At 36.7% G+C, this 10306-nt stretch overlaps 1 protein-coding gene across 1 annotated transcript in view; it reads right to left on the reverse strand.

The window, feature by feature from the left end:
• Positions 1–3043: 3043 nt before the first annotated feature.
• LACTB (lactamase, beta) overlaps positions 3044–10306 on the reverse strand; it is a 14822-nt gene continuing 7559 nt past the window's right edge. The window contains exon 6 of the mRNA XM_004687703.2: positions 3044–3813. Within this exon, the coding sequence (XP_004687760.1) occupies positions 3264–3813 (550 nt within the window). The 3' untranslated portion in view covers positions 3044–3263. The remainder of the gene's footprint in view (positions 3814–10306) is intronic.

Here is a 10306-nt window from a genome sequence, read left to right on the forward strand (position 1 = left end):
GCTCCCTTATGTCACAGTCTTGGGGCAGAAGACTTGTGGCAAAAGAACATGGAGACAGACGCATGAAGGTCTTTTAAAGATTATGCTCTGGGGCCCCTACCTGGTGGCGCAGCGGGTTAAAGCACAACACTGAGAATCTAAAGCCACTTCCACATGAGTTCGATTCCCGCCTGCCCCGGAGGTGACCACATGGCGTGGCAGACCTCTCCTGACCCGCCCGCTGCTCCCCTCAGCAGTGTACTTTGTCGATCTGCCTGTTCTGCTCCCCACTCTGTCTCTGGTGAATCCTCTCACCCTCCGCATCTCTGGCCTGTACCCCAGTTCTGTATGAATAAATAAATAAATCTTTAAAAAAAAAAAAAGATTATGCTCTGGAACTTGTATACATCATTTTTACTACAGTCAGTGGGTCAACACAAATCACAAACCCAGCCCAGATTCAAAAGATGTAATGTGACATCCCCTCATACCTGTTAGAATAGTTATTGTCAAAAGACAAAAATAATAAATGGTGGCCAAAGTGCAAAAATAGAGAACCTTTGTAAACTACTGGTGGGAATATATAAATTGAACTAAGAAAACAGTATGGAAGTTCCTCAAAGTACTAAAAATAGAACCCTATGACATATCAGAAAAGGGGTTAATATCCAAAATATATAAACTACTACAATTCAAAATATATATAGCCTAATTTTAAAATAGCGGACTAAAAGGCATTTCACCAAAGATAAATGGTCGAGAGACACATGAAAATGTTTTACTTTGCTCATCATTAGGGAAATGGAAAGCAAAACCATAATAAGATTTCACTTCATACTTCATATTATAAAAATTCAAGAAATAATAAATGTCAGTGAAGTTGTGAAGAAAAAGGAAGCCTCGTGTACAACCCATGAGAATGTAAACTGGTTCAGACACAATGTAAAATAGTATGGAGGTTTCTCAAAAATTTAAAAATAGGGCTACCCAAATGACCTGTTATTCCCAGTTCTGCATATTATTTGAGGAATATGAAAACACTAATTTGAAAAGATATATGCATTGTAATGTTCATTGAAGCATTATTCACAATAGCCAATATAGGGAAACAAACCAAGTGCTGAATGATGAATGAATGAATAAGGAGATATAGTATATACACACAACATAACAGCAGTCAATCATTAAAAAAACAACCACAAAAAACCAAGATGAAACCTCACCATTTGTAACAACATGGATGGACTTTGGGGGAATTATGCTAAGCAAAGTAAGTCAGAAGACAAATATGATTTCACCCACTTGTGAAATATAAGGGGGAAAAAAACAAACAACAACAAAAACCCCATGAACCTCTGAGAACAGAATGATGGTTAGGAGGGGAAGGAGTAGGGAGGGAAAGGATAGCGAGGCTTATTTCTTCATAAGGAATGATAACAGGACATTGGGTGGTTGGTGCAGTTGCTGAGATGTGTCTTCTGGCTTCTTGGTGTCTGCACCAAAATGCAAAAGAGACAAGCTAAAAGGAAAGGCTCTAAACAAAAAGGAGTCACCAATTAGTGGTTTGTGAAAATTCTCAGATACTCCAGATGGCAAATACTGCTAAAATAAATGACTTCAAGGCGAAGAAAAACTTAGGGCACTTCCAGGAAAACACAGTCTAAAGATGAAGCTGAGGATATGAATATAAAATCCTTGAAGACTTTAAAAAGAACCAAGATTTAAACAATGAAGCTCATTAGAAAAAATGTTTTATCCAGTTGTCTCAGGAGAATTCCAAGTTAGGAGGGGCTTACTTTGAAGAGATTTTTTGGTACGACTTCTGTTTAGTAGCATGAACTCCAATGAAATTTGTAGAAAACTCACAAAATTTAAACAATTATATTGGAAGAAACACTGCTAACTTAGACTGAAAGGAGAGTGAATACAGAAGAAACCTTTAAGCCTTCAAAATTCTACAAGCAAAAAGGAGTTTAATAAAACTACTTACCTGCAAATGTGCACTATCTTTCAAGAAAACAAAGAGTCCAGAGGACATGGCCAACAGTCCAATATTCCCCAGTCTTGAGAAATCCAAGAACTGCCCATCTGTACCTAGCTAGATTTCAGATTGCTATAACTCCTTCATGTCTTCCACTTCCCACTTTTCAAACAGGAGAGTATATAGCAATGATCCTTTATATGTCATGCCATTGTATGTTACACATATGGTGAGAAAATTACTTCAGTTTACAGGTTTTCAGATCAAGAGGACTATATTTGAGTTGCTATACTTAACTATATTCAAGGGATTTAACATTCAAACCTAGATCTAATTTAGATGACAGATATTAAGCTTTGAGTTGATGAAATTTCTGGAGGACTTAGAAGACTTGTAAAGTGGATTTTGCATGTGGGGAAGGACATGAATCACTGGGGGCCAGAGGTTACACTGTGGTGATCAATTTCCACAATAACCACAGTGTTATCCACCGCAAGATAGGCACATCCTGTGTAATCCCTTCAAGATACTATCAGAGGTGGCAGTTGTGATCTAGGAAAAACAGAAGGTATGAAGGTTTGTGACTACTGAGACTAGGTTATAAAATATATTGATAAGCATGGCTCCTCTCTGTCTTAGTGTTTCTTTCTCCTTTTTTGAATTATTTGCTCTGTGAGAAGCCATTACCATGACATTAAGATACTCAAGTCATCCTGCAGAGAGGCCTGAATGCTGAGAAATTGAGGCCTCTTCTACTCACATGCCAGAGGATTGATTCTTACTATAAGTCACATGAGTGGGGCCATTTTGGAAGCATTTCCTCCAGCCATAGAGAAGTTGTTAGATGACTACAGTTCTTCCAAAACCCCATTAGTGACTGAACCAGATCCACCAAGCTAAGCTACTCCTGAATTCCCAAGACTCAGAAACCATTAAATAATATTTGTTCTCTTTTTAAATTATAAAGTATATTACCTAATACACGATGTGTCATAATCTTGTTCCTGTTGTGATATTAAAAGAACATTTGGAGATTCTGTTCAATGATATTTTCTCTATATTACACATTCAAAAAATATGTATTTTTATCAGAACATTTTATTTCAAGAGTTAACACTTTTTTCAAAAAGTAAAAACAATAGTTACTTCCCTGAGTATATAAAGAACCCTACAACAAAAGGCAATTACAAAATTAAGCAATTAGAGGTACATAATCTGCATTCAATTATACTCTATTACAAATTTATTTAAAAAATCTCTGTATTCTGGGACTTAAATGTTTCAAAAGAAAAAAAAAATCAGCTCATTTTGCACCTGTGATGTCAGGGATGTCTGATCTTTCTTTATCAAATTCCAGAGCAATCTTTAAAGCAGTACCATTGAGGCCAACAGATTGCATGTTACATATGATAGAAACAACTATTCCTCTTGGGGGAACCTTGTTATTTATAGCGTCTGCATCCAGTTCTTCAGGAAGAACCAGCAGGACACTACTGGCACCCACTGCACCTCCTGTATGTGAGGCATAATGCCGTTGCTTCCTACAAGAACCATATGTTTGCTTCTTTTCTACAACTCCCCATGCCATTGCATATTTACCCTCTTTATCCCAGGACATCTCTGTATTAGGGACTGGTGTCCAAATCATAACCATTGTTTCTGGTTTGAGATATCCGGGTAAGAGATTTTCATTTGAATTCTTAAACATTCCGACTTGGTAACCATACAGCATTGCATTCCCAAATTTCAGTAGGTCACCCACTGTAGACAGAAATCCACCACCAGCCCATTTATAGGAGTTATCCACGTAAGGTGTGTTGACAAGACGTCTCTTTTTATTGTAAACATAAAATCTAAAATGAAATAAGAATGGTCATTAACATTTTAATTGTCTAGTAATGATTTTATACATGAAAATGAATAGAAAATGTGTTCACAAGACAGACTATATTTCAATGAAGTGATTATAAATTCGCAGAAACTGAACACTAATTTTCAGTCTGACACAGATCCTCATAACACATAGACAACTGAAAATGCTAGTCAAAATTACCTTGTGAATAAAAGCATAGAAAGAAGTGTTTTTTCTATGTGCATGAATTTCCTGTTTTGTGTGTCAAACTTTTAAAATCTATAAAATGTACTGATTACTACACGCTATATATTTTCCTTGTGCACATTTAGAAATATCTATTGTCTGGAAGATACTCTTGCTTCTTGGACTTAATGAATCATGTGCCATAATGAATTTTGTAACCAAAAGTATACATGTTGGGAAGTTCATTATGGTAACAGGGTTAATATTTCCAAGGGGACTAGATCTTTCAGCTAAAAATACCACAGCAATTCCATGTATAATGATGTGATCGGGCACTTTCTTGGTGAGAGAAGCTGGAGTTAACAAACCTCAGTTTGAATCTCAACTCTCACCCTTATTAATAATGCTTATTTTGCCTGATTAACAAACAGCTATACAATACGTACTATGTGTCAGGCATTATCCTAAGAACTACAGATCAATATTAACTAATTTATTCCTATAACAATGTCAGAAGGTGATATTATAATCTTTACTTTATGGATGAGGAAGTTGAAGCAGAGAGAGTCTAAATAACTCATTACGAAATCACAGAGCTTGTAAGTGGCAGACTTGAATTCAAGCCCAGATGGTCTGGCATCCCTAATCAATATTACTTACCTTTCTGCCTCAGCATCCTATTTGTAAAATAGGGACAAAAACATCTAATTCATAAATATCTAGGAAAATACATATAAAGCATTTTGCATATTTTCACTTAATGATAGTTATTTCCTTGTGCATTAACAATTAAATGCTTCCTATGTGCCAAGCACTATTTGAGATATAAAATGTAAAGCTAAAAAGACCAGGGAGGTCATGGCCTCATGAGGTTTCTATTCTAACATAAGGTGGCTGTACCACAATTACTACGGAAATGAAACCAGAAAATAAAAAATGAAGTTTAGCTCATAAGGCCTCTTGTTCTTTCAAGAGTCATAGTATAAAATGATGCCCTTAGATTTTGAATTTTCTGTTTCCCTTCTAATGATCTTCCTCTTCATTCTATTCTAGTTATTCATAAGTGCTGTCAGACCTGAATTTCACCATCATTTTGCACTGTCTTATCTCTAAGGTCTCAAACTTGCAAGTTTCTTTATAGAACTGACTTCTAATCTTTCCGTTTCTCCAACTGACCCTGCTCTCTGCCTCATTGTAATGGCATCTATTTCCTTAACTCTGCCTAATTTTCCCAGGCCTTTTATTTCTCACTGATTTTACTTGATAGTTAAATCAGCCATTCCAACTATTTCAGCTGTGATCTCATCAGCACATTCAATTCTGACCTCACTTCCCTTCTGACCTCAAACTATCCCAGACCACCAATCCTGAACAAATCTAGGTACCCTTTTCCTAAGTTCCTTATCTGCAAAGAAAGGATATAGACACTCATATAGCAAATATTACTGACATCAATTCATACCCTTGCTAAGGGTGTTCACAGCTATCATCACACCTTTTCATTCTTTTCTTGATTACTCCCTGGTATATTCTTCATAGTAGCTAATCCCAATCTCTTCCACCTCCATGCCTGGACATTAGGTCAAGAGAGCAGTGAAAATATTCCTTTGCTTTCCTGAGAAGACTGAGGTCATGCAAAGAAAGTTAGAGACTCTAATCTCTGTATCAATTATATAAACACATTCATACATTTCATATATTCTTTCTTCCCTTCTCTCTGATATTTAAGAAGCCTTCCTATGATTAAGATGAATTCTACTCCCTGCATCTTTGACTGCCTCTTTTTACTTCTTTAACCTTGTTCCACCAGTTATGTGTTCTTGTTACATTATATAAAGTCCGCTCTCCCAGCTGAAGCCAGAGATTGTGTCTCGCTCTCCTCCCATCCATTTGAAATCCTCTAAAGATTACCAATATAAGGAAGACAAAACAAAAACCTGAATTTCTTAAAACCTGCATACAACCAATGGTCCTCTACTAAGGCAGTATCAGTACCCTAATGGAAAATTTGGGAGGCATTTTTCAGTTGTCACAATTATTAGAGGGATCTTATTGACACTTAGCAGACTTATCCTAAATGTTCTGTGATGCATGGAAAAGTCCTATATAATGGTACAATATCCCAGGTCTTGTAAGACTTTCATCTAAACCCAGCAGGTAGTCCTGTAAGTAAACAAACTATTTGTAACTAGCTGAGCCTAAAGCCCTCTCCATTTTATATATATGCACAAATTACTTCTTACCCACTTTTTACTTTAAAATTTCCTGGAATCTGACCACTATGAAAAATGAAGAAAGAGTGAATACTTTATTTTGCTCAAAACTGTAGTCAGAGGTGGCCACCAAGGGCATGACTTAAAGCTCTGAATATACCTGTATTGGTCTGTAGTTGTAGATTTACAACACGTTAAGGTATTTTAAGGTGCACCTCTACGCATCTTTAATGTATTTACTATGTCTTCTAATGTTGTGAGTAAACTAAAATATTGAAATATCTGTTATTTACCATAAATTATATTCCTTTACTTTCTCTTTAAAAAGTACTGAGAAAAGTACTTACGACTTACATTTAGAATATTAAAGTATATATTATAAAATGTTAAATTAAGGGGCAGTGGATCTAGTGGCACTTTCCATTATGATTTAGCTCCTGCTTACCTCTTTGATCCTACCTATACATATTGCCTTGTCTTTCATGGCAGACTTATTACATGGCAAGTTACCTTTCCTCATCATAGAAGGGTATGCCTAAGCTCAGCTGACGTGGCCCAAATCCAACATATTTTAAATAGATTCTCCCCATATCCTCTTCCTGTTCTCAACATTCCATTGCCCTAAATTCTTATTTAAATTATTTGTTTACACGTTCATTCATATCTTCCCAAAGAAAGTTAGGGTAGGAACTTTATCTGCGTTATTCACTGAAGATCACCCTACCTAAGATAGCATTTGGTATTCAGTCAACATTAAACATGTTGAATGAGTGAAGCATCATTGGTTGATTGAACATTAAATGGGGACATCTTGCAGGGTATCAGAGTGACAAGTAAAACTATATGATGTGGCTGTTTTCAAGGGGTTAAAAGTCCTTTCAGAAAGTCTTAAATTTCAAAGCACTATATGAATCACCTGGGGATTTTGTTAAACTGCTTCAGTGGAGCTCTTGAGGGACCCAAAATTCTGCAATTCTAATAAGCTCCCAAGTGATGCCAATACAGCCAGTCCTGAACCTCCTTTTCAGTAACAGTAACAAGATGTGAAGAACCCCAGAATTTAGAAAGATTTAATGAAATGGCAGCTCACAGACATCAGGTGGAGCAAAGTAGTTCAGTTTGTCTGAAGAAGAGAACTTGAAGGGTAAATGACAACAGGTGGTGGTAGATACAGAGGACAGATCACAAAAGACTTTTGTGCCATGCTAGTAACAATGACTCTTTAATTTAGAAAATGCTCTAGTTTTCCATATCCTAAGGGAGGAAAAAAAAAAAAAACACCCTTGTAATTAGCTTTTTACCCTTACTACAGTTCCCAACCAGCTACCAGGCCTAACTTAGTAACTACATTAAAACAGTCTACACCAGGAGTTTCTATGCACGCACTTTTTTCATTCATTTCCTTAAAATCTAATTTCTCTTCCCATTACTAATAAATAGCTCCTTTGTAGGTTATCAAGGATCTTTTTATTTTCTAAAGATTTACTTGTTTATGCATATAAGAACTGGGGTATAGGCCAAAGGTGTGGTTGGTGACAGGATTCGCCAGAGACAGAATGGGGAGCAGAACAGGCAGACAGACTGAAATGCACTGCTAAGGGGAGCAGCAGGCAGGTCAGGAGAAGTCTGCCATGCCATGTGGGTCACTTCCCTGGCCATGCTGCAGTGGCTGTGGCTAGCTTCATAGTGCTGCACTTTAACCGGTTGCGCCACCAGGGAGGGCGCGTTATCGAGGATTTTCTAATTCCCTGTTTATAGGCTTCATCTGTCTGCCATTTTACACTGTCAACCAGCACTTGGTTGACACTCATTTCCCTCAGACCATTCTGCTCTGACCTTGCTTTTCTAGCTGTCAATCCTGTCATTTATCCACACCCCTCCAAACAACAGTGGTTTCAGTTTTGCAAGTCTTCTCTTCTGTAGAGATCACCACAAATCTGCATCTGTAAAATAACCCTGTTCCAAATTCACAACTGTATTTTCCACTAACATCAATAGTTCTCTGGCTTTGGAGATGGCAGGGGAGTTGTTTACCAGAATCACCTGTATAGGTCTCCATGTTACATGCCCCCTTCAAAATTCATGACTTTGGAAAGGCTATGGGCATACATTACTTGAAAAGTGACTTTTTCTTCTTTCAATATTTCTTATTGTTTCCTAAAAATCCAAGTTACAATATTAGGTGAAGCAGGAGTGGCCACAAGTATGTGCTTTGAAGATAATTAAAAAGTCTACAGAGATTCTTCTCTTGCGAACCAATGACTTGATATGTATCGACCCAATGACTGGATATGTATCAAAATGAATATCTGAAATTAATCTTTTCCAAACCTTCTCAGAGTTCTCCCCACTTAAATCTTGGTTGGTTTTCTTTGCCTCAACTCTCATATCCAATAAGATGCTAAAATTCTATTTATTCACAGCCTCTGCTTTGTGTCTTGTCTTTTTCTCTTCCATACCTAAGGCCACCCCCTACTTAAGTCCTCATTATTTCTTGCCTCAGTTATGACTGCATTTGTAATCCCAGCCAATCAAATCTGAAAGAAGCTAAATATAGAAACATTTTTCATTGAAAAGACTATTTTTTTGAGAACTCTGATTTGTAACTGAGAGTTACCTATATAATTTAGCAAATAAGCTTTTTGTAACTTTTTTTAATAGTTAAGTATTACAAACCACCTACATCAAAGCTAGAAATTATGAATCCTCAATCATCCCATTTTTAAATGTAAAAACATGGAAAACCTGAGACTTTAGAATTCTAAACTCCAAACAGGCAGATTCTACACTTTAACTTCTTGATGCCTTTTCACAGAGGACAAATTAATGGCTTTTCATAAAGAAGATTTTGTTATGCTAAATAAGAAACCACTATTTCAACTTAAGGAATTAATATGCTCTAAAAAAGAATGGAACATAGATATGAGTTCTTGGATAAGTTACTTGTGACTGAATAATTGACGGAATGAGGCCAGATGACAATCAGCCTCTACCTACTTATTTAAAAATCTCTAGATGCTTCATAAGAATATTATATAACCATAGAACTCTCTACCTATAAACTTAGAAATTAAAAATACTTGTATTTTTAAAATGTTTCTTAAATGCTGTCATAAACAATAATAAACCACTTGGTATTTCATTGTTCAAAGAATTTAAAATGCATTTTATAAAAAACAATCCCAGCTTAACTCTTAACTTTAACATTTGGATTGAACCTACTACTGGAGAGTTTATCAATTAAAGGCATAAAAAAAAGAGCTTCATAGGGCCCTCCCTGGTGGTGCAGCTGGTTAAAGCACAGAACTAAGAAGCTTAAGCCACTTCAGCATGAGTTCGATCCCCGCCTGCCCCCGAGATGATCCACATGGTGTTGCAGACCTCTCCTGACCCGCCCACTGCTCCCCTCAGCAGTGTACTTCGTCCATCTGCCTGTTCTGCTCCCCACTCTGTCCCTGGTGAATTCTCTCATCCTCCGCATCTCTGGCCTATACCCCAGTTCTGCATGAATAAATAAATAAATCTTTAAAAAAAAAAAAGCTTCATAAAGAACAACGCTTATTTGGAAGACAGAAACTCTCACTACAGAAAATAGGATAAAGGCAACAGAAATTAATGGCAATTTTCATGCTGTCAAAATACAGCAAACACTTCAAAAATATTTGTTTCATTTGTTTTTGGTCTGATGCAATTATAAAAGAGATTTTTGTTGCAAGTAGTATGCCAAACACAAAAAATATGAAAGGAATTTAATCATAAGCAGATATACTAAGGAATCCCCTATCAACAAACTGAATCTTTCAGTGACAAGAACATTTACCCCCACCCCTCCTGTGAAAGCTTTCTTTAAAGGGTTGGTTAGTCTACTTGTCTATCCAGAACATATTTGCTATATAGAATCAGTATAACTATTCACCTGTACAAATAATCATTTCTATGCTTCCACTTAAGAACATCCCAATTTTATTCAGGACAACAAAATACCCAGTTAAAAACTAATTTCCGGCCCTCCCTGGTGGCGCAGCGGGTTAAAGCACAGCACTAAGAATCTGAAGCCACTTCCGCATGAGTTCGATTCCCGCCTGCCGCCTGCCC

This window comes from Condylura cristata, unplaced genomic scaffold, assembly GCF_000260355.1.
Source record: "Condylura cristata isolate star-nosed mole 26May11 unplaced genomic scaffold, ConCri1.0 scaffold00023, whole genome shotgun sequence".
Lineage (NCBI taxonomy): Eukaryota > Metazoa > Chordata > Mammalia > Eulipotyphla > Talpidae > Condylura > Condylura cristata.